Raw genomic sequence first — 26686 nt, 5'->3', positions numbered from 1 at the left:
TAGAATTTAATCAACCAAATTATATCTAGAATTTAATCAACCAAATTATATCTAGAATTTAATCAACCAAATTATATCTAGAATTTAATCAAACAAATTATATCTAGAATTTAATCAAACAAATTATATCTAGAATTTAATCAAACAAATTATATCTAGAATTTAATCAAACAAATTATATCTAGAATTTAATCAAATTATATCTAGAATTTAATCAACCAAATTATATCTAGAATTTAATCAACCAAATTATATCTAGAATTTAATCAACCAAATTATATCTAGAATTTAATCAAACAAATTATATCTAGAATTTAATCAATCAAATTATATCTAGAATTTAATCAACCAAATTATATCTAGAATTTAATCAATCAAATTATATCTAGAATTTAATCAAATTATATCTAGAATTTAATCAACCAAATTATATCTAGAATTTAATCAACCAAATTATATCTAGAATTTAATCAACCAAATTATATCTAGAATTTAATCAACCAAATTATATCTAGAATTTAATCAAACAAATTATTTCTAGAATTTAATCAACCAAATTATATCTAGAATTTAATCAAATTATATCTAGAATTTAATCAACCAAATTATATCTAGAATTTAATCAACCAAATTATATCTAGAATTTAATCAACCAAATTATATCTAGAATTTAATCAAACAAATTATATCTAGAATTTAATCAATCAAATTATATCTAGAATTTAATCAACCAAATTATATCTAGAATTTAATCAACCAAATTATATCTAGAATTTAATCAAATTATATCTAGAATTTAATCAACCAAATTATATCTAGAATTTAATCAACCAAATTATATCTAGAATTTAATCAACCAAATTATATCTAGAATTTAATCAAACAAATTATATCTAGAATTTAATCAAACAAATTATATCTAGAATTTAATCAAACAAATTATATCTAGAATTTAATCTCTAAATAATTGAACAATGCATTCGCATTCTTTGCACTACTGTTTGTATTTCGAGTGTTATTTTTACAATGTTTCGGTCGATGTAACCTCCGAGCTTCTACAGATGTATCTTGTTGAATTTGGAAATCTGTAAGGGCCCGTGGTCTAGTGGATAAAATACTTGGTAAAATTCAGTTGTAAATTACACTTTTCTGGTGGTTGGAGGCTCAATCTTCAGTAAGGGTGGCAATCTGCCAGGGATTCCTGAGGAAATATTCTTGGTAAATGTCTTCATTGTTTCCAATCAGTCATGGACCGATGGTATACTCTTAACTTAAATTTCGTACAATTGCCAGGTCGTGGGATTACATGTATATTATCTTGGTAATTTTTCAAATTTCCAGACAGGACTTGGAAAAAAAAAAAAGTTTGAGTATGATTTTTGTACGATTAAAACTAATATTTTCTTTCAATTTATTAACTGTCGTCTGCCGAGATTTTCATTGACCAAGCGTTTACATGAGCTGCCAGAATATGCTAAGGCAATATTCATGGAAAAATGGAACATTCACTGCAGAAGAACCACAATTGTAAAAGAATATTTTTTTTTATCTTAAACGTTTTTTCATTTCATTTTATTTCAGTCAAAATTCTCAAAAAAAAAAAAAAAAATCAAGGAAATCCTTCCGGAGAATCACAATTGATCTCGATATAAAATGCATATTCAAATTTGAAATATTCAAACATAAAATGCGTATTCAAATTTTCCATGACCGTCGAATTATTAAAGAAATTACAAATAATGTTCCTCCACTTATTGACTAGTTAGCTATGTCATAATATTTATTTCTTTTGGTCTCTTGCTCCAACTGGATTCCAGGACATGAATTCATCTAGTCTGGTATAGTAGATAGCTTAGTGTTGCAATATCACTTAGAAAAGGTGCACAAATCCTCGTATAAGCCAGTGTGGGTTAGCCATACTGAGGGGATTTTGTTTGCGCTTTGAATGATATTTTGAATATTTACTTATGGTCTGCTTGTATGGGGAAGTATCCTTGTTATGGCTTTAGCATCTTTTCCACCTTTTCAATTAACTTTAACCTGTCTAAGAATATTAAGTAAAGATTACATAAACCATCAATGTTTATTTTTAGCAAATAAAACCTTCACTAAGGAATGTGTGACTTCTTTTTGATTCACGACAATCCTCATGCCAGATTGTTCTGACAAACTCTTGTACAGAAAAATCTTTAGAACTCTAGGACAGTGTCTAGTAGGTATTCAAACTCTTTCCAGTCGATTCCTTCGTTCAGTCTCAAGAGACAATGGATATCCTCTGTAAGGGTAGATGCGTGAGTAATTGCTGTGAGGCAAGAGTTGCACAATTGCTAACCACACCCCTCTTAAATTGGCACTGCTTGGATCCAGTGGCAAGAAGAAGTGCTAGACAACTGGGGACAATGTCGATATAAGCGGAGAGCACATACAGCACCTAGAATTCCCAAATGGTCACCCATTTTAATACTGACCAGGCTCAACATTGCTAAACTTTGGTGATCTAATGGGAACCGGTGTGGCAACGTGATTATGATGTACTCCAGTAGGCATTCAAGTTCATATTTATGTGTCAAGTATGTTTATTGTATAAGAGCGTTGAGCTTCTATTTCCCTTGCAAGTTTGAACCTAAGATTCACAACCAAAAACTTGTAGGATAAACATTAGCAAAAAAAAAAAAAAAAAAAATGCATCACCGATGATCATAAATTTCAAAATATGAAAAAATAAATTTATGCTCATCAGAGATGCATTTTTTTTTTACTAATGTTTATCCTCTGATGAAAAGGGTCTATCTTTGAAAATTCATGGGTTAAAGATATTTCCTTATTATAATTCCTTGTTGGAATTTTTGATTGATTAATAAATTGTACTTTATTCAATTTTGGTTATAGTCAGCTAACATACTTCCTAACTTTCGGCATAGCGCTACCAGAAGTGGTGACAAGGCAAATCATTTTGTTCACTTATTGTTTGGCAGTATTTCTATTGTAAAGTGATTTATTGAAATAAAATATAAAAGAAAAGGACATGATTTAAAAATCTATAATAAAAATTTATAAAATTCTAAAAGATAAAAATAACACAATTAGTCTTTATTTGCATTTTTAATAACAAAATTAAAAAGTAATTTTATAAGTTTCTGAAATCATTAAAAAAAAAAAAAAAAAAACTAATTTCAATACTTAAAGTAAGACTGAAAAACTTTTCAATGATTATTAAATAAAAAAAAAAAAACAAAGATCGGGAAAAGATAATAAAAATTAGTACAGGAACAGAAAAGATATAGGTGGGAGAGAAAAAAAAAAATGAACTGATTTGCCTTCTCATTACACCGGAAATTAGGAAGTACATTAGCTGACTATAACCTCAATTTTTATATGCATAATCAGTCTTTCTTTAATTGCTCTATTTAGTATATTGAATTTTCTATCATCTCAATAGGTTCTAATACAGAGGATCCCAACCAGTGAGTCGAGACCCTACCCCCTCTTGGCGAGAGAGTGTGTAGCCTTGTTAAGAGTAGCTTGGAATAACAATATTATTTCATCAATTACATTTAATAGCTCTTATATAGTAGTCAAAACTGTTCATTACTCTAAAGAGAGGAGCGGTTATTTAGTGACGTTTTCTACTTTTCTATTTTGAGATTTGATTTAGTGATGATGTAAATTTAATAATAGAGAGAGAGATAGAATAGTTAACATGCGTTTTGCTGCTACTGCAGCTATGTGTGTGTGTGTGTGTGTGTGTAACATAAAAATCAACTTTTCAAAATTGGAACTGAGCCAAATGAAGAGAGCAGACCTTGTACACATAAAAGGTTTAATATCCCTTCAGTTGGAAAGTGTTAAGATAAGCCAACATTTTTTAAAAATTTATTATTGTTATACATACATGTGTGCCTGTATGTGTGCGGACTTATGATAGAAAGAAAGTCTGAATAAATGATACAAAAAGAAGAAATGGATACAAATGCTGTGGATTCAAAGCATTGGATAACAGAGCAGGATTTTAAAAAAAAAAAAAAAGAAAAAAAAAGGGTCTTAAGATGGCGTGCATGTTACAAAACGGCCACATTACCGATCGGATGAGAGAACGTCTCTTCCTAAAGCTGGACGTCTTCATACCCAGAAAACGCTTTCTGGGGTAAGGAGACAGAACCTGAGGATTACAAGGTAGCAGGAGAGATGCTAACAAAAGCTATGACGACAACGACCAATGGTTAATTATGGTAACATTTAACACATGCAGATATTAAAAAAAAAAAAAAAAAAAAAAACAATTATTTCACAATTTACAACAAAGGATTCAGGATTTGGTGGTGACCTGGACAAAAGCACATGCAAGATACAATTTATCGGTTAGGCACCAGCAAATACATCGGACACAATAACGTATATACTAATTAATATATGACTTGATAGTCAGTCGTGCTTCTGGCTTACTGAAGATGGAGTTGGGACACTTGGACGCTATGATTGGAAAATGTGTACAAGAGGAGGTGAATAAACTTGAAATGGTAATTTTGCAGTATAGTTAACAACCGAGTTTTTAAAAAAATTACAACTGATAACTTTCATATTAATTGGATTAATCGAACTAGTGTTCTCATCTGAAGTGTTATTTGTACAAAGATTTGATCAATATAACCTCCGACCTTCTTCAGGTACCTCTTGTTGAATTCCGGAAGCTGCACGTAATTTTAAACAAAATCCTTTATTTAATCCACAGGGGTAGCATGCTCTCATTCCATCAGCCATGATTCGGTAGAAGTTCTAACTAAAAGGATCTTTCGCATAGTGGATAAAGTACTTGGTAAAATTCAGTTGTAAGTTTACACTCTTCTGGAGGTTGAAAGTTCAATCCTCAGTATTGGCAACATTCAAAATATAATTGCAAATTACTGTCATTGGTGACAAAACAAAAACATACTATCTCCGTGGATTAAATAAAGGGTTCTGTTCAAAATTTCATGAAGATTTTCAAGTTCGACAAGATATACTTGCAGAGGGCCAGAGCTTACATCAACTGAAACGTTGTGCAAATAACATTCAAGATAAGAACAATGGTCTGAATAATCCAAATAATACGAATTATCAATCCTCATCTCGAAAATTCAGAAACGAAATAACTTTCAAACGTATTAAAATTTAACTTTTTATCAACCTGTATACTTTTAAAGTGTGGAAACTGTAAGATTTATTATTGCTAATTTTTTTTTATTGCAAAATTGATTGATTGAAAAATGAGGAAAAACAAAAATAACATTGATTTTTTAAGAAGTCACTTTAGTATTTTGCTTTAAATTTGATACAACCATAACTACAATGAAGATATTTTCGTCAAAATTTGAAATATGTTAAAATTTTCACCAGCTATGGGAAAAGAGCTCCACTGCCTTGTGGATGCATTGGGAAAGGCAAAAGCTAAACCCTGACAAAAAATCTGGTTTGGAGTCCCGATAGGCGGATGGTGAAACACTACATCTTTCCGGCAACTCCTGCAGCCGTGCTGGCTCTAACCATATTGGCTTGCCTTTCTGTTGGATTTTACAACACCAAGAGAGGGGGCCCTGGTAACTGGACAAACGTAGGTCGCCTTATCATCCGTGAGGCCTGCATCCAGAGAGGCAACTCCAGCTTTGACTTTATAGCAACAGTAGATGTTGCAGTGCACCAGACTAGATGTAGCACACCATTGTCTTATTAGACAGGAGGTTGCAATCATCATCAGTATCACTTAGGTTGTTCAGATTATTTCAGGCTTAAAAGATCGTAAAACTTGTTAAATTCATTATACGTCTCATGTTTTTGTGTTTCTTGTCTTTATAACACCACAACCATCATTATACAGGAACGAAGTTTTCGATAAGCTCTTTGGAAAGTCTACCACATACTTTCATGCTCAAAAAGATTTTTTTTTTTAAAGGACTTACCATACCACTAACTGTAGGTTCAGCAACAAAAATTATATACAGTTTTGATTTTTATCTTGATTTTTTTTTTTTATTTGACGGCCACTCTAGGATAAGAATTAACAAATGTTAGATGATGAAACGATATGATCAGTAATGGTGGAACTTGGTTAGCACTTATCTATTTAAGAGGACAATTCCTCAGGATCTTATTTACATTAGATTTGAACATGACCATGTTATAGTAAGCTGGGAAGCAACCCCATGGTATTGTGTTCGACAGACAGTTTTAGGAAAGAAACTCTGCTCATGGAATAGTCATTTTGTTTTAGGCACAAACAGAGAGTGAGGGAAATTGTTGACGTTTCTTGTAGCTAGACGAATATTCATTGCGAACATTTTTGGGGGAGGGTATGGATTGAAGCTCAGTCGAGCACCTACCATAAAAGTAACGATAAAGCAGAGATAGACTCACAACGTTTCTTTCTGTGAGAAAGAGGAAGTAAGGAGTCGAAAACGTCCTCACCCACTTAATTTATATGGAAATATTTTTAAAAAATTTAATTTAACAATTAAATCAAAAATTGCTGAAGCATGAAATCAACTGCAAAGACTTCTTTTAAACCCTCTTTCTGAAAGCTGCCAAAATTATATTTATAATGTCCGCCATTCATTTGATGAATTGTAGTGAGCACTTTATACAATCATGATAATGGTGATTATTATTTACTCACTAGGAGTAGTCACACAGACCATCATCAAAGATTTCTCTTTGGCGTTCTCTGGAGTCTAAGTGAGTTTCCTCAGATTTCCAGTACTCTCCACCTTTTTCAATAACCTCTGCAGATAAATTTGTGTTATTGCAACAGGTTCTTACCATTAATTTCTCGTTGGTAGCAACCATATTTTTATAAATAGTATTATTTAGGTTTTTCTTAACATTACCATCATCATTGTACGGTTTTCAATGACCCCTGTTCAAAGTCCACTGCACAAGACATTTACATGGCAGACAGAACCCGACTTATAAAAAAAAAAAAAAAATGATTATAATTTCTTTTTACATTAATTTCACAGAAAATTCCAACGATTGCACAATCCCATATTTGGATGAGTACCATTTTCTTTTTCATAATTTTAGTAATGAAATTCAGTTTTTGAGAAAAAAAAAAAAAGTTTGATTTCAAACTTAACCAATTTTCTTCAACAAATAAAAATATTAATACAAATCATTTCAAACAAAAATGTGCAAAAAAAATAATTGTTCATTTGAAAAACAAAAAAACAAAAAAAACAAAAATTTTAATAGCCATGCAAAAAATAATTCCATGCATTTAAATAAATTCATGCACATATTTCAAGAGATCATATGAAGACATAATTGGTACAGAGTGAAATATCTATGAATATTGTTACCAGGTAAAACTGATCTACCCATTTCTGGAATAATGGACTTGCCCACAGATTATAAATATTGTTATGTTTGATATGTTAAGGTAGCAGTTCATGGCAGTTATGGCTCCTGAATCATGATGTGTACATTTGTTAATACAGTTTTTGTTACATTATACCATTGTGTTTTGATTATTCTCGGTCCTGCAGGACTGTAACAATATTATACTTATATTTTAGCAACAGTAAAACTGAACATACTAAAACGTGTAAAAAAAGAAATAAAATAGAAAAAGGGACAAACATACAAACAAAAAAAAACACTTTTTTCTTACATGATTATTTCAATTATGAAACTTTTTTTTTTCTTTACTTTTTTTTTTCTTTACTTTTTTTCCCACCAAACAAAATATGTGGCCACGAAGAACATATGGGGTTTCTATTTGGGAGCATGTCTAACAGGGGACTGTGAGAAATTGAGCATTAAAATGTTTATTCACATTACATTAAAACTTCTGCAAGTAGGGAAACAGGGAAGGAATTACAAAGTCTAGCAGTTCATATGAGGAAACTTCTAACATCTAGGGATTTCAACAGTGATGAAGTGGGGTTTTTGCTGTTTGTTAGGATAATTAATGAAGTGCTACGTCATATTTTTGAAGGATAAACCAGGATACATCAGCATGTCCTCGATAGCTTCACTTCTTTCATATCATGCAACCTCTTTATTATCAATATTGATTTGATATCGATAAATATACCACAAAGTACGCTCCTTATCTCTTTCACAAACAAATGAACAAACTTAACAACTCAATTTTTAAACAAAACCTTCTCTAACCGGAAACCATATACGATTTCTGTGGAATCACATCCACTAATCATAAACGGTTTCTGGTCCTAACAGCTACGATTATTAAAACCAGCTGAAATGGATAAAGACTTTTTGTTTTCCTTGTTGCTTCTTTGTTAGGGTGTGGTTAGGGTTAGGGTTAGGGTGTGGTGGTATAATTAAAAAAACAAAATGGATTCTTGGCAGCATTTGAACAACATTGTTAATTCTGGCCTGTTCAATTCAGTTCTAAAAACTCGACTCTCCCACCCTCTTGATTTCAGGGTTTTTTTATAACATCTTTTTGGAGGTGAAGCTTCATTGATATGTAAATCAATGCATATCAAACTACAGGTGGGTAACACTCTGGTCATGAGGTGATGGATAATCAGGCAGAATATGAAACTATATAGTCGAAAGGGGGCTGTAGACTATGTCGACCGGTGCAATGGTAAATACCTCACTTATTTCATCGCAACAGGTAATGCAAGAAAATTCAGGTATCACTTGCTAAGAAAAAAAAAAAACAAAATAAAACAAGATTTAAAAAATGAATGTAAATTCTTTTGTTACAATTTGAATTAAAATAATTCTCAATCGATTTTTTTTTCCAGAAATCCAAGTTATACAAACATAATTAGGCAGTAACTTTTACAAAAGATTTTAAAAGATTATTCAACATTAGCTACACACAGCCACACACACATAACATGCAATTATAGACAAGATAAAATATAGGTATATATGAATTAAGGAAAAACATCAATGAGAAGAGGGGCTATAAACACTTTATACCTAGCATTTCGAAGCCTAATGCTTCTCATGCTTATATAAAAGAAATTAAAGGATGACAATTTAAAGTTATATAAAATTTTATCAAATCAATAAAGAAAATACCTCTTTAGGGCATGACATTTCAAAGCCTAATGCTTTCATTAGAAAAGGAGAAAAATAGCTACATTTATCTATGCAAAAAAAATAGCATAAGGACAATATTAGTGTTGAAATAAAACAGATATAGTATATATTTATAGAAACAAAAAATATAGTAAATAGAGATAGATAAAATAAAATAGATTAAAAAAAATATACAAAATAATAGGAAAGACTACTGTGAACTCAGAGAAATTGGACGATCATCGATTAGAAAATAGTACGGCAAATCAGCACATGTAGAAATGCAGACAACCTGTGTAGACTAGGCTTGAATGAGTAATTAGCTATCCTAAATTTTAAAGAATCCCAAAATTGATTAAACTGCAGAAGTGAAATAGCAAATAAAATTTAGCTTAAGATAAAAAAAAAATAATAATAAAAATGATAATTATGATAATAACAAATAAATAAATATAAAATGTAAGCAAAAAAACACCTGGATTCAAACTAGGTCAATTCCCAGACACAAAGAAGAGAAAAACCTATCACTGCCAAAATTAAACAAAGAAATAGGTGAATTAGAGATCAAGTGAACCTTTGTCATTGAATTGTAAAATATAGTTGTTGGTCATCTTGTTTAAAAACAATATTAAAACTTATAAAAATTAATGGCTTTTATTTGGTCTCAACTACAAACTTATATCTCTAAGAAATGAACATGCAAAAAGAAATTGTAAAAAGCCATCATGCAAATTTGAAACTATTAACAATTAGAAATGTTAAAAAAAAAAAAGATAGTTTTAGAGAAAAAAAATTATATTTAAAATAAAAATAATAATTTACTTATTTCAGTTTTTAAAATCATTCCAATCATAAAGTAATATTTGAAAATTATATTCCATGTACACCAAAGCCAATTATAGCTTATAACCTAATTTTGTTTGGTTTTCAATCTGTAAAAAATTTTAAAAAATTAAAAATAGAGATAGGCATTTTTTTTAATAACTGCAAGCATTTAAAAAGAAATTCTAAAATAAATTTTCATGCAGAAGAAATAAAATTAGGATAGCATGATAGTAAACATTCATTTATAATAGCTTTTCTTTTCCTAAGTTAGTACAACTGTTATAAGCTGTTACTCCCTATTTTAATTCATGGACTTGCCCACATGCAAAAAAAGATTGATTTAAAAAATTTATATAAGTATTAAAGTTTTCGTCTAGAGTCAATAAAATCTTTGTTTTATTTTCAAGCCTATTATTCAGGGAGTTAGTATTTGCTTATATTTTTAAAGCATCGTTTTTAATTGCTACATAATATGAATTATGTTAACAATGATGTTAAAAAGGTTTAAAAAAAACTCCTAACAAACTTTCCATGACGATCTATAATTCAAGAGGAACTCTTGTTCATTGGAAAAAAAAAAATGCTTTCATAACTGCTCAAATCTTTCTCGTCTGCTTACATTCAACATTTTTTTTTCATTTGTTTGTTGCATATCTCGTCTTTTAAAAACGATTGATGTTCACATATGCAATTCATCAGCATTTAGAAAAATTCCACAACTCTTAACATGCACCTTTTCTCCATTGCAAATGGCTTGCCAACAAGCCAAACATCACACTCAATAAGTTCTCATCTCTATTATCAAGTATATTTCATAAAAAATAGGTGCTTGTGTAAATTAGTGATGTTTTAAACCAACGCATTTCAGATGAAAACATTACGTACTTACATGTCAAAATTAGTAGAAATCCCCAAAATTACGAAAAATGATCCAGTAGAAAATGTGGTAGATGCATTTTTAATAAAAGTTCATCCACAATTATTTTCCAATTCTTGGTGTTTAAAAATGGCAGACCTTAATCCAAATCAAGGGAGATAAGTCAGTTTGTCATACAGAATTGGTCACAACTCTTCAATATTAAAAGATACAATAACACTAAATAATTCAATGAATTCTATTTTTACTTGTTATTTTTCTACTGAATCATTTTCCGTAATTTTTAGAATTGATATTAATTTCGACAGGACATGCAATAATGTTTCCATCTGAAATGAGTTGGTTTAAAACATCACTTATCTACAAGTATCAATTTTTTTTTTAATATTTAAAGCAACTGTATAATCTCTCTTCTGTAAAATATACCCATGCACATCACACGCAAAGGTATTAAGTTGACAATAAAAAAGAAAAGTTAGGCAAAAATGGAAGGGAAATAATAATACCAACACAGATTTAGATATTTTTTTTTTAATATTTGTATTATTTTCATGAACAAAAAAAATGTTATCTTATTTGAATGGCTTTCAATTCATCGTCTTCTCATTTACCATAAAAAAAAAAATCATTAAAATATTCATGCGCTCAACATTATTGCTGTTCAAGACATTGTTTTAATCTATGAAATTATTTCTAATTATCAACACCCACTAAGTAAAAAGCATTCGATTTAGCTCCCCAAAAGGTTAGAAATTTGGGAAGAAAAACCATGCAAAAAAGGTCAAGGGAGATACCTACAGGTTTTCCACTGGGGATCTGAAAAGGATAAACTGGAATATAGTTTTTTTTTTTTTTTTTTATTATTATTATTATTATTATAAGTATTCGTTTTCATAGATAAAGAAACAATAAAGAGACATTCTTTAAAATGGAGTTTTAAAAGTCTCCATGTTTAACACCATCTTGTATTATCAGATTTAGTTCTTTGACGATCGAAAACTTCAATTGACTGTGATCACTCTCCTGCACAAAATATAGGGTCTCTTACATAGTGTGGGTGTGGGTATAGAACCCGACGGTATATAGTTGTGGCTACCATAATTGTCACGATATAGTGGTCGTAGGATATCTTTTTCCAGGTTATGATGTGGAATACAATGTTTTTCCGGCCCCTGGTTATGGTATTTGCCCCGCCCTATCGTATTATTTATAATGTTATTTGATAAAGTTTTAAAAAAAAGTAATAGGCGGAAGTTTCTCGAGAGCTCTTTCAGCTATTATCTCGTCAGGAGAAAATCGATAGCAACCTAAATAATATTGTGTCGAAAATAAAGAGTTCTAATGGGGAACTTATTAAATGTGCCAAAAGTACGGGGACACTAATTAAATTTATTTACGTTTAAAAACGATTAAAATATTGGCACAATTTTTTTTTTTTCTCCCTCGTTGTGCCAATATTTTAATCGTTTTTAAACGTAAATAAATTTATCTGGAGTTATGAATTGGTTAGCCATATTTATCTGGAGTTATGAATTGGTTAGCCATATTTATCTGGAGTTATGAATTGGTTAGCCATATTTATCTGGAGTTATGAATTGGTTAGCCATATTTATCTGGAGTTATGAATTGGTTAGCCATATTTATCTGGAGTTATGAATTGGTTAGCCATATTTATCTGGAGTTATGAATTGGTTAGCCATATTTATCTGGAGTTATGAATTGGTTAGCCATATTTATCTGGAGTTATGAATTGGTTAGCCATATTTATCTGGAGTTATGAATTGGTTAGCCATATTTATCTGGAGTTATGAATTGGTTAGCCATATTTATCTGGAGTTATGAATTGGTTAGCCATATTTATCTGGAGTTATGAATTGGTTAGCCATATTTATCTGGAGGAAAAAACTAGATCCAGTATCAAAAATATTTTTGTTCATGTGTTTTGAGGGAAGTGGTGTTTTGATCAGCACTGTTGAGAGCCATGATTTAATATCCTGTTTTGTTTTTAGATCCCTGAAACAGTGTTTCATGGTAAACAACTGATGATCCCCTTTAAGAACATTGATACTATTGTTTGTTCATGTAAGTAAAAATATTCAGCGATACAGGAGATTAATTGACTTACTGACAAAAGAATGTTCCAATGTAGACCATTTTTTTTTAATTAAAAAAAAAAATTTTTTTACAGTTTTAGGTTAAAAAAAAACAAAAAAACTTCCAAGATTATATTTATGTGGAAATGTTTCTTACATATTTTTTCACCTTTATTTATACCAGTCCCTTAATTTATGAAGCTTGATGTAATTACAGAGCATATAACAAATAAATGACAACAGTCTATACTTTAAATTTCAAGATAGTGACCATCTTACCATTTATTCCTTGAAGTAAATTGACGTGCACAAATCTTGACGGCACCTGTTTCATAGCACAAAATCATTTATTTAATTATTATATCCATCAATAAATTTATTTCACCCTTGACTCATCAGAAGAAAAAGCACATATCAATTTTTTTAAAAAGAAAATAAAGGAATAATGATTACAAAATCCAAAAATTAGGAGAGAAGTTGCAATTACCTTTTTCCATCTTTGAATTTTCAAGTAAAGTCACCAAATTTAAATTCACGTATTAATAAATTGCATTCATTTTAATATATTTTAATAAAAAAAATTATTTTATTTAATATTTTATTAATTTATTATTTATAATTAGTCTATATATATTTACTTGGATAATATTGATAACTTACCTTTACACGAAACTAATTACCTTTATTTTCTTTTAAAATTGATAAGACCTTTATCATCTGATGAGTTAAGGGCAAAATAAATTCATTGATTGATATAATTAAATGAACGACTTCGCAATAGGAAATGGATGTTGGCAAGAATTGTGCATGTCAACATACTTAAAGGAATAAATGGTAAGACGGTCAACATCTTGAAATTTGGAATATAGACCTTTGTCATTTGTTTCCCTTTCTCTCTCTCTCTCTATATATATATAATAAAATGATTGCAGAAATTCCCCCCTGGATCAAATTACAGTAGGTTTGCATTAACAAAGTCCGCATACAAATTTATTATGTGTAAACTATTACCCACTATCTTATGTAACTTTCGAATGCCATTACATACACATTTATTAGTTATAATAAAATATGTGTGACATCATCATGATTGCCAAGGACTTTAGACAAAGTAGTTTATATTTTCCCCTCTAATACCAAAGTTCTACCACTCCCAGTCAACACCAGGTAATTATTTAAACATAACTATTGCCCTGAAACCCTTATTAACTGGATGAAACACTCATACACATACAACTACTACAGTATTCGAAAATAATGATTTCTCTCCCCCCAAACATTCCAGCTATTGGTTGAGACTATAAAATTCTATTATTTGGGAATACACACATTCTTAAAAAACAAACAAAAATAAACATCAAATCTGATCAATATGGCTGCTCAATCTATACAAATCTTTTATGCATATTAAACCAAATAAAAATTCTACCATGCTCATACCAATAACTATACATAGTTATACCCTCACCTTTAACTACACACACATTATTGGCACGCATTGTTTAAAATCAATTATACTTTCCTATCATCACTTTTCCTCAATGTTACAGACTAATGTTTGCAAAAACATAACATTTATTTTTAAATTACACAAATAAATAACCATAACTTTGATACAAATCAGTTAGCACATCTTCCTCTGCTGTTGCTTTGGTTTCAGCATCCTAAATTATGCCATATTGCTTTATTTCAATTAACATTACTTACATATTGGTATAATAAAAAAAATTTCATTGCAGCTTTCCTTTATATCATGTTTGGTTTCAGCATCCTAAATTAAGCAATGATAACATGAACTGCTCTCTTATTAAATGAATACAAACTGTTTTCTGCACCCGAGTAATAACGGAAAACCACCGAACCAACAATACTTTCATTGCATCAAAACATTTACACATTTTCCTTTGATTTAACAGTAAGTGTTATGGTATGATTCTTAAAAAAAAAACTTGCGAACAAACAATATTTCCATTAGATGAAAACTTTTACAAAATAGGCTGGGTCCTGGATATGACCTTAAACTATATCTAGTGAGACCCCAGCTTGCGGGCTTTGGGAAGTGTGGAACCACCCTTTAATTACCATTGCTCTCAGGTCCACTCTGACTCGGAGTGGTAGTACCTGTTAGGGTCCCAACTATGGGTTAAATAGAAAGTGACTTGAAAACAGCAAATATATTCTATTAAAAAATTTTTCTTCAAAATCTTTGGATTCGGCATTAAATAACTCAAAAAGGGTGGATATGCTGTAAAACAATAAGAACCAACTAACCAACCAAAAAATAGGCTGCGGCAACTATTTAGTTTTTCTTAGTTTTTATTAACCAGTACATGTTATGGTAACGTTTTAAAAACAATTTTTTCTTAAATCGTAACAGCTTTCTGCCTATAATGTTTTAATTTATGAAAGTGAAAACAGTTTGTAATGGAACATTGCACTAACTAGAATCAATAAAATATGATTTTGTATTTACACCCATAACTTTCTCGACTGAGCAGAATTGAAATTCACTTTACAAATACACCTGTAAATAGAGTTTCTCAGAAAATAGTAAAAACATTTAAAAGTAAAAAGAAAAGTGTTAAAAGTATTTACTAAAATTTATTATTAAAATATAAATTAAATAAATGAAATAATTTTAACTCAAGAAAAATGATTTTTATTTTTTAAAATAAATATTTGTTGATTTAAAATCAATTGAGTTTCAGCAATATAATGTCATCTTCAGACATGAAAAAGTCTATTTTTCCACCCTTTACCTTCTTCATGACATCGTATCACTAAAAAAGCATGATGTTCAATGGTGATCATTTCTTTTCTTTTTCTTTTTTTTTCCATTGTGTAAATTTGAATTTGTAAACTTAAGATGCCAATACAACGCAGACATTTTAAAAATAAATATTTATAAATCAATTTTGGGCTGAATGTCAGCAATTAATTAAGATGTATATGTTTGGAATAAAACTAGATTGTGTTATTGCTTATAAAGAAAACGAATAAGACCTACAGAAACCTAAACGTCACTCAGCCTGAAATTGCTTTAAACTTTGGATGAATGAACTAAGAACTACATGGAAATTAACTAGAACCAAGTGGCCATCCAGTTGTTGAACTTAATGCTTAATAGGCAAAATATTTAAATCAAGAATTGTGCCCACAAATATTCAAAGTTGGTCTTGACAATCATTCTATCTCATTAACCCTTACCCTTGAGTGACATCCTGCCTTAATAAATTGTGGCCATTTTAGTAAAAAACAAAAAGATTTTTTTTTCTGATTTACAATTAATAACTATATTTTACGTTGTATAAAACTGATCAGAGTACATTGCATTACTCCTTTGGGATTCTGCCCTCATCACTGCCTTCATTCTCATGTGTATCATTTTGTGTGATTTATCAAGATGTATCTGTTTTACATAAAACTAAATCACATTGTTGCTTAATCAGATTTCAATGGGACCCACAGAAAGCTAAACATCACTCAGCTTTTAATTGGTTTAAACTTTGCATGAATGGAAATTAGTTAAGAGCACAATTCAACAAGAACTTATTTACATTAGACCTGAAAATAACCATGTTATAGTCCACTTGGAAGAAGCCTCACAATATTGTGTTCCACAGATGGACAATTCGGAGAAAGAAACTTTGTTGGATAGATAGATAATAAAAAAAGAATTTGTTATATTGAAAAAAAAAGTAAAATTTCAGAAACTGAAAGCAATATCACCCCCCCCCAAAAAAAAAGTTTCTGAATTGTAAGCGCTACTTACCAAACTGGTGTGTGCCGTTTTCTGCTTCATCTTTGGTATTGGTTCCGGTTTCTGTGGTAACGACGGTTCTTCTTCGGACGCAATCTCTATCGTTTCTTCAGGTTCCATTTCAGATTCATCTACTTTTGTCACTACAAATCGTGGGATCGGCTGCGGCAGTTTGGGTGATGAAGTCTTTCGAATGGGCACATTTTTCTTTGAATTTGATGGTGAGGGTGGCGGTGACAGAGTGACGGATGAAGGTTTGCGATCATTCAAGTAAATTTGTTTATTCAGTTGTAAAATTAGAAGTCGTTCGAGCTCAAACCTTTGAATTGATCCGAGAAGGATCATGGAATCTAGAAAACGAAACAAACAAACGTTGAAGCAACAACAGCAATAATTTCCCACCATGTCACATCTTCACGTTTGATAAAATAAAACTTATAAAACTTAATAATTTACATGACTGAAAGATGTATGCAGGCAATAAATTCCTATTTCAGTCACGTAAATTATTTTCAGTTGCTTTTCAATTAAGCAGCAGCAACAGGGAGGTGACAGTGCCTCAGTGGTTAACAACATGGACTGACAACCTGGATGTCCCAAGTTTAAATCCAGTTCGTTCTACAGAAACACTGTCAATTAAGGATGTTGGCAACTTTCATGTGGTCCCTCCACATAAGTACCAAATATCCTTCTAGAAAGAATTCTTAATAGAAAGATACCAGAGAAAAGAATGCTAACAAAATCATCAACAGCAGTTCTTTTCTTTTTTTCTTTTTTCAACCAACAATAAAATCATATGTGAACAAAATAACATCAAAAACCGAAAGACCTCTACCACGAATAACACAATTTCCCAAGCAAGAAGGTGTCTTCTCCATAAAAGTATTTGTGAAGCCACAATACTTTCTCTTTTCATCTTCAAGATTACGATGTGTTCATGTAACACCACATACGATTTTGACTTCCAAATGAGCTTTATTGCACCTAGGGCAGTATACTTGCCGTGGTAAAACATGATAAGCCTTTAAAAATTTTTCCTTTTTTTTGAGTTATTTTCATAAAATTCAGCAATTGCTGCATAATATTTCAACATACAGGATTCCATTATTTTGAATTGTGATTTAAAAAAAAAAGAGCCTAAATTATTGCGCATAGCTTTAAAGAAACAAGAAGCACGTTCTTTAGAAAATGGCAGTCACACGTAAGAAAATAATCCTAAGAAATAGGTATTAATGCCATCCAAACGATAAATTTGCAATGGATTTAAATGTCATTAGTTATTAGCGGACCCGAAAACTCCTAAAAAAACAGACTAGAATGCTTTGTGTTCTGTTGAAGTGAAAGATAAGATTTACCAAAATGTGTTAGAGTTAGTGCTAAAGGGCAACTCATTCAATAAAAGGAAATTCTCTTTTGTAAAGTAGAGTACTATCAGTTTATAATTAAATATTACTTACCAGGAGTATCTACCAATGGATAAGATTTAAAATGACAGCATTCTAATAGTTCTTTTAGGTCTGCATAGGTCGACACAAACGTTATGTATCGAACATCTTTCATCATGATATCTTCAACATATACCGTCCAAGCACTAAGGTTAAAAAAAACAAAAAAAAACAAACAGAAATTGCAATTTAGACATGTCAAAAAACAAAAAGCATTCAATGGAGATGGAATAGACATTAAATATTTTCAAGATTAGTCATGAAAAAAATTATGGTGCTTGTGCAGTATAATATTTCAAAGCATATCTAAGACGGTAAATGACCAAGTTCTCTCTGATTCTCTCTCCTGTGATCTTGCGCACGTGGTACAATGGGGAAAGGAGTGGCTGGTTACTTTTAATGCATCTAAAACCAAGCTTCTATCTTTACATCATCAACGCTGTGATCCCCATCTGGCATCAATTGAAATGAATGGCTCTCGTCTTGGGGAGGCCTCATGTTTTGACAAGCTTCTGGGCTTGACCTTTACTCCTGATCTGAAATGGAACACGTACATACAGTCTGTTGCCAAGGCCACTGGAAAAATGGTGGGATCCTTCTATCGATCCAGTAGATCGATCACTGCTGATGCAATTCTCTATCTATATAAGAGCCAGGTTTTATTTTTACTTTTTTTTTTTTTTTTATACTCAATCATTTTTGGAATTTTTACTAATTTCAACATGACACGTACGTAATTGTGTTTTTACCTAAAATGCATTAATTTGAAATCCCATTAAACTGGCTAAGCACCATAATTATCTGTTAAGGAATATCCCATCATTAAATGTAGGGTGGGTAAAAATTAAGGTTAGCATAATTGGATGAAGTATAGAAGAAGGGGTCCTGAAAGCCGAGAGACTCAAACGGTACACATTTTAATCGAGACCGGTTGATTGCCAACGCACGCGTCATTTGTAAACAAACATACACAACCTGAGTTGTTTGTTTTTTTCATTGATTTTAAATATTAAGGAAAGATTTATATAAAAGTGAGGGGGTAATATTTTTATGTAGGGTGCATTTTTTTCTGGATGGTGGTGGAGGCTTTCCTTTTTTTAACAAAACTTTTCAATAAACAAACGCAGAGATGGTGTATATCAAGTAATTTCTTGTTTTAAAATTATTTAATTTCTACGATTATTCAAGTTCGTTTTTTTATTTTAGGCATTTAAGAAAAAATATTAAGTATTTTCATATGTATAAGATAGTAGCAGGGAAACCCGACATTGCACAGGATTGAATGAGGATCAACAAATGTTCCACACTTCCGATATTTTTGTTGTCATTGAAATCGGTGAAATCACCCATTTTTCAATCAAATCGATTGATTACCTACTCTAGTCTGGGACCCACCACGGTGCACTGGGTGGAAACGTCACATGCCTCCACACAGTGATTTAGTCAGAATATATTGTAAGTCTACATTGCACTGTAGAGAATCTACTGTTGATTTTATAAAATTATTTCATATAAAGGCTTAAATAAAAGTTTACAATGCAAAAATCAAGTATCATACTTCAACTATACTGTAAACATTCATTTTGAACGTGATCCTGTCTTATCAAAAAAACCTATAGTTGATTTTATAAACTGGACCTTTCTGCTTGTGCAGTGTTAAAGCTTCTCAAATGCACTTATGATGTTAGACTGTATAAGGGTGTTAACTTTGGTCAAAATCAGACCTTTATTTAATCGGATTTGTTCAATTATTAATTTTCGATACTTATCAGAGGCATTCCAATACAAAACCTATAGAACACTCCCGGAAACAAAGTACACTTGTATGAAATTTTTTAAAAATCGGCCCAGCAGTTTTGGAGTTCATAGGAAATGAACACACATACAAACTACTTTTTTATATATAAGTAGAGTTAAAATAAAGTAAAATAGACAAGAGAAAATGTCTTACATTAAAAAGGATGGAATAAAAAAATTATTTTTTTTAATTTTTGAGAGTAGGTTTGATAATTCATATTATTTAAACTACTGTTCTCATCTTGAGTTGTTATTCACACAACATGTTGGCCAATGTGACCTATGACTTTCTTCAGGTGAATCTTACTGAACTCTGGAATCTTTCTGGAATTTCAATTCTTTATTTAATCCACAGGGGTAGCATGCTCCCATTCCATCAATCACGACCCATGGCAACAGATAAAGTACTTGGTAAATTCAGTTGTAAGTTACACTGTTCTGGAGGTTGAAGGTTCAATCCTCAGTGCAGGCAACACACAAAATATAATTGCAAATTACTAAGGACTTCTACTCAGTCATGACTGATGGAACAAGCATATGCTACCTCCATGGATTTAATTCAAAATACCATGCAGATTCCAGAGTCTGACAAAAAGATTCCAGAATTCAACAAAATACACCTCAAGAAGGTCATATGTTACATCGACTGAAATGTTGTGAAAATAACACTCAAGATAAGAACAGTTTTCCGAATATGAATACAAAGAATATGAATACGAAGATGTCATACTTACTCTTGTTTAGCATTGACAATATCTGGTAAATACGGAAGTCGTTTTAACCGAATAATGCTGTCGTAAAAGGAAGGCTGTAGAAAATGAGCGACAGCATTTGCTATTAATACTGCAACCTGAAAAACATAGAAGAAAAAACAAATTAATGTTATTGTCCAATGGCATTAGTTTGCTTTAAATAACTTCACAACTCTTCAATAAATCCTGCCCAAAATTCTAAGTGCATACTCTCTAATCACCTGATATGTATTGAACATGAATGTCATAGTATTACTGTTTATGAGTGCAGTTAAATACGTAATATGTTATGACTAAAACATGTCACAGTATTACCGTTTATAAGTGCATCTGAATATGTAATACGTTATGACAGGTTAAAAAAAAAAGTTATGACGCTTTTGAATTTTTGAGATGAGGAATGGTTATTTGTATTATTTGGATTCATTGGACTACTCATGTTCTCATCTTGAGTGTGATTTTCACAACGTTTCGGTCGATGTAACCTCCGACCTTCTTCAGGTGTATCTTGTCGAACTCGAGAACACAGGTTTGCAAGGACCTGTGGTGCTGTAGTTAGAGTTCTTGGAAAACTCAATTGTAAAAGTGATATTCTCCTGAAGGTTGAAGGCTCAATACTCAGTGTGGACGGCCAAAAAGTACAATTGCGAATTACTTAGGACCTCTACCCAATAATGGCTGATGGAACAAGAGCACACTACCCCCGTAAAGTAAATAAAGGGTTCTGTTCGAAATTCCATCCAAATGTCCGAGTTTGACAAGATACACTGAAGAAGGTCGGACCAAAACGTGAAAATCACACTCAAGATGAGAACAGTAGTCTGATTAATCCAAATAAGAAGTTGCATAATTATTAGTGAAAGATCAATCTATTAAAAAAATGATACCAGAATTTGACATGAAATAAACAAAAACTTTCATATTAGCAAATAGTAAAAAGATTGGGTTCACAATATCCACCCATGTTTTTAGAAGCATTCAACTTTTCACATATTAAATGCCATCTACAAGCAAAACATCATGTTTCTGAATCGTTTAGTCTGTAATAGGAATGTAAATTGAATATGCAGATTTTTTTGTATTCATACAAACTAAGTTCATTGACATTGAAGTAAAACATTTCAATACAAGTGCAAATTTTCTGTTGAATCAAAAAAGGAGACTTGTACAGTTTAATCAAGACATTAAAAAATGAAAATACTGAAAAAAGTTATATTGTACGTATCCGTTATGGAATGAAGTTCTGATAAAAAAATTCCATTTAATTTGATAAGTCGTTTTTGTTTTTTTTTAAAGCGGAAAAACAATTATTTATGACAGTGAGCTGAAGGTAGCCATGTTTGAATTTTTTGACCACAAGGAATGGAGGAGGGGGGGGGGGCTACAGGTAGATAACTCAGTCTAAAGTGCTGACACCCTCCTCTCCATATAAAATAATAGCTTCTTTTTCTTCCTCATGGTCTAAAAATCAAAACATGGCTATCTTTTGCTCAGTGTCATAACAAATTGTTTCTCTGCTGAAAAAAAAAAAAATTACTCAATCAAATTAAGTAAACAATTTTTTATAAGAACTTAATTCCATAATGGGTACATACAATACAACTTTTTTCCAATATTTTCATTTGTACGCAAAAAATAAAATAAAAAAACATACCACAGCAGGTAAAACATGGCTTATTTGACCCGTCAATTCAAAGACAATCACAGAGGTTGATATGGTGCGAGTTACACTACCGGATAATGCTGCTGCACCTACAAAAAAAATTTTAAAGAAAAGATACATATAATATAGGACAAAAAAAAAAAAAAAAAGAGATAATACATACATACATATACATTTGTATGTGTTTGTATCAATAGCAATAAGGTAATATGTAAATAGCTATCGTACATGTATGTTATTGGAACTTACATACACACACACACACATATATATCTATGATATAAATCTCACCTGTCTGTTTAAATGTACATATGAATGTATGTATGTTTGTCTAAAACTTTCGACAAAGGTGACAGAATTTCACGAGATTGGTATAATTTTGAAGCTCAACGTCTTGGACGACAAATATCGAAAAATTGGCCAAAAACATTAATTCCTTCACCTTCAACTGGCCAGTTTTCTACAAGGAGGGGTCGATTTTTTGCAAGCCATTTTTGCAAGTCATCCTATCAGTTGGGTTGATTTTGCCTAATTTTAATGTTCCAAACTTCTGGTCGCATCATGGAGCAGGGGTTAAAGGTCTTTCTTTTTCGCCTTTGCATCATGGGTTCGAGCCTATCTGCCTCTTACCACTTTTTTTTGTTTGCTCAACACACACCTCCAAACACCTGGGCAATGCTGAGCACCCAGGCTAGTATATATATATAAAATATGTATATAAGCCAAATTACAACACAATGTTATGTAAAATAAAGACAAATTTATTTGTTTAAAATTAATATTTCGGTGATATACACCATCGTCACAATTTTATACATTTTTTTTTTTCCCTTGCCATGGTGGTAAATGGAAGAATACAGTTAGTAAAGAATCTGTGTGTTGTTGTCAGCGGTAATATTTTCAAATGCTGGAAGATTATGCTTGGAACACATGATGTGAAAGTCAAAGTTGTGTTTTCCGTGATATAAGCATTGTTCAAATTTTAAATTAAAACATGTATCAAATACATTGATAAACCAAATTACAATGCAAGATTATGTAGAATAAACAGATATTTATTTGTTTAAAATTAATATTCCGACAATCAGCAGAATCTTATATATTTTTTCTTTTTTGGTAAATATAGAAAAATCTTATTGAAAATGAATTCAAATTCTAAAAAAGACATTAAAAATCTGTAATTTTTAGTTATCTGACAAAGAGTACAGATAAACTGGAAAGACCTTATTCCAAAGAGTTTAGAAAAATGCAATCCTTCTCATCAGGAGGTTTGAAAAATGTACAATAAATTTTGCAGATTAATGCATTAAAAAACTACAAAAACGAATGGAATCATTTTTTGGTACATATGTTAAAGAGACTAGCGGCATCTTGTCTATATACACACACTTCTAGATCGGCCGCTATATAACAATATACAAAAAGTTGAAAATGATAGTGGGAGGAAAGTAAGTCTCTCAGGTGGAAGGAATGTGTTATAGTGGGAGTGGAAGCTGATTTTGATAGTAATTACATTGGTTGGGTGTGTTGAAAAATGATTAGTGGAAGATTAAATAGATGAAGGGAAGGTCATAAGGATAAATTGGCGGAAAAGGAAAATAAAAATAATGCTATGGGGATATATATATATATATATATATATATATATATATATATATGTCTTTTGGATTACTTTGGACCATTTTCCAATTATGCAATTCCCTTGGATTTTACTTGTGGAAATGGAAATTTAACCAACTTTTTTGGATTCTGGATTTTTGGATTTTACCGTCATTGGATATTTTACCCTTCACCAGACTATCCATTCACCTGAAATAACTTTTTCTCCACCCTATTCCCTCTCCTTCACCATTTGTTACCAAGTAAGATCTATGACTTACTTGTAGTTTTATTAAATAATTTTGCAAGTAAAATCCGATCCCGCATTTTGCTAAATCCTACCCTCTGATGAGAAGGAAAGTATTTCTTCGAAACTCCGTGGATTAAGGACTATCCGCTTATTTTATGCTTCCTTTTTTCAAATTAAATGTTTTTAACTCTTTTTCAAAGTGTTTTTAACATGTTTTATTAACTACCTGTTCCTATATATATTTTTTTTAAATAAATATTATTTATTTTTTATACCTACTGACACTAGTGTTTCATGCTTATGCAATCATCAGTGTAGGAAGTGATAATTACTGCCAGTCTTGAAATTCAAAGCTAGTCACAAAGTCACCCTTCAATTCATAGGCTCATATTCTACCTCAAAGCCACCAAAAAATAATAGAGGAACTGAGGGAAATTAAATATCTAGAAATGCTGAATCAAAAGGCATAAACAGTGAGCAGTCAGAGAGTATTCAGTGACAAGAAGTCAGAATATTGCATCTTGCACTTGGGCTGACCGCCTTTTAATTTCCTAAAGAGGGTTCAACTTTTTCTTAAAGGGGCTTTATAATTGTAATACTTTTTAATAAAATATCAAGTTATTTTTTATACCTACAGACACTTGTGTTTTATGCTTATGCAATGAAAATCAATTTTTCAAATCTGAATCCACACAAACAACTTTTAGAAAATGCTTTATAAAAATGAGGTGAAAATGAATACTTTACTGCAGTTTCACACCATATCCTATTGTCTGAACAACCTATACAGACATCCATAGTAATCTTAGATGTTATTTCTCTAGTTTGTCACCATACACTTTACATGTACATGAATGCCCTCAAATGGTTGAACGAAAGGCAAATAATATCAACAATGAAAATGTAATGCTCTATTAGTATTTTGTTTGACTTTTGATTATCAAAGCTTGACTATTGAGGCCACCATCCCGTTTTTCATTCTAACTCGACAAGCTTTACTCTATATTTATTTTTAGTTTAAAAAAGAAAACAAAAAAACAAACACTTTAATATAAGACACAAAAAACTTAGAGTAGGTAGAGGAGTAACTTATCTTGCCTTTGGTAACATTTATTTGTTGTATGTTTATTTTTACACCTTTTTTTTACCCTATTTTCCTCATGTCTACTCATGAAAACCTTTGTGTCATCTCGATTTATGGGCTTACAATAACATTTTCTTTGTTTTCACTCTAGCACTTTCAAGATCAACTTTATCCATGAAGACATAGGAACATTTAGCATTTTATCTTTCCGTTACAAATACATACCAACCACAGCATATCCTCCAGGAACAATTTTCCTGACAACATCTCCACTACGAATACCTTCCGGAAACCATGCAGACATGCTTTCTCCAACAAGACGTCCAAAAGCAGCACCTTTTAAGAAAAATGACATAATTATGAATATTTTGACAGCGACTCTTCATTAATGTAAGTTTCATAAAAGAATGAAAAAGGTTTTTTTTTTTCTTTTCTTTGGCTTTTAAATTAGTTAATAGCAAACATATACACTTGGATCAAAAATAATTTCACCATTAAAAAAAAAATTTTTTTATTATTATTTTTATTGTCATTTCACCCCATTTAGTTGCGGGTGGGGGTGGGGGTTACTATTTGGGACCAGATTTGCAGGGATACTATTAAGGGAGTTGGGCAGCAAGATATACGTTTACATTATTTTATTAATTTTTTTTGTTACATTTTCACCTCAAACAAGGCACAGTGCCACTTTGATGTAAAAGGCTACTATCAAGGACCTAAGTTTAAGGATACTATGTAGGGAGTTGAGCAGCAAGATGTCTGTTCACATTACACTTGAACTTCTGCATGTTGGGGAAGCAGAAAACCGGAAGTCTAGCAGTATCGGGGAAGAAACTATTAGAGTAGAAGGCTTTCTTACATCTACGATCTCTGAGTAGGGATGGGACTTTGCTGCTTATCAGGTTTGTCGGCGATATTTATGTCAAGGGAGTATAAGAGCTAGTAGTTCGCCAGAGCATCTACCATTAAAATACTTGTAAAACAGGCAGGGATATAATATTTCATCGATGGGACAGAGATTGAAGCTTAGATGACAGTTCAGGACTTATTAGGTTGGTGACTCTTTTGAACTCTGTCCAGAAGTGAGAAGCAGATGCAGCAGCCCAAATGTGACAACAATACTCCATAGATGGGGGAATGGTGGCCTTCTAGAGGTACAAGATACTTTCAGTAACTTTCTAGCATGGTAAAGAGAGCCCACCTTCTTCGCAGCAGTCTTGGCAATGCTCTCGATGTATCTGTTCCAACTCATGTTCTCTGTGAACATTAAGCCGAGGAGTTTGAATGAAGTACTTTCACGTAATATATCTTTAGCCATAGCTATTATTGGTTGAGAAGGTTTCTTGCAATTATTAAAGGAAACGAGCTTAGTCTTGACAGCATTAAACATTACCATCCATTTTTTACTATTCCACTACAGTCTGGAGATCTTCCTTTTGGGTTTCTGCCATTGCCTTAGATATGTGTTTATCAGTTTTCCTCTTGTGCCTGTTATAGAGCAAGGTGTC

The 26686-nt window shown here is 31.3% G+C and overlaps 1 protein-coding gene across 8 annotated transcripts in view; it reads right to left on the bottom strand.

Moving 5' to 3' along the window:
- LOC145270111 (chloride channel protein 2-like) overlaps nucleotides 1–26686 on the bottom strand; it is a 328843-nt gene that overhangs the window by 72384 nt on the left and 229773 nt on the right. For 3 of the 8 annotated variants that reach the window (XM_080125715.1, XM_080125717.1, XM_080125732.1), the window contains exons 14-20: nucleotides 25404–25514; nucleotides 22237–22334; nucleotides 20565–20680; nucleotides 18046–18179; nucleotides 16601–16938; nucleotides 11534–11551; nucleotides 4079–4159 (exon numbers count right to left, since the gene is read on the bottom strand). In XM_080125715.1, the coding sequence (XP_079981841.1) occupies nucleotides 4079–4159; nucleotides 11534–11551; nucleotides 16601–16938; nucleotides 18046–18179; nucleotides 20565–20680; nucleotides 22237–22334; nucleotides 25404–25514 (896 nt within the window). The remainder of the gene's footprint in view (nucleotides 1–4078; nucleotides 4160–11533; nucleotides 11552–16600; nucleotides 16939–18045; nucleotides 18180–20564; nucleotides 20681–22236; nucleotides 22335–25403; nucleotides 25515–26686) is intronic. The other 5 variants (XM_080125735.1, XM_080125723.1, XM_080125729.1 and 2 more) reach the window with 2 other exon arrangements.

This window comes from Euprymna scolopes, chromosome 4 (genome assembly GCF_053919585.1).
Source record: "Euprymna scolopes isolate OS-2025 chromosome 4, ASM5391958v1, whole genome shotgun sequence".
Classification (NCBI taxonomy): domain Eukaryota; kingdom Metazoa; phylum Mollusca; class Cephalopoda; order Sepiida; family Sepiolidae; genus Euprymna; species Euprymna scolopes.
The sequence above is the reverse complement of the archived record's forward strand: the minus strand, read 5'-3'. Positions and strand labels throughout refer to the sequence as shown.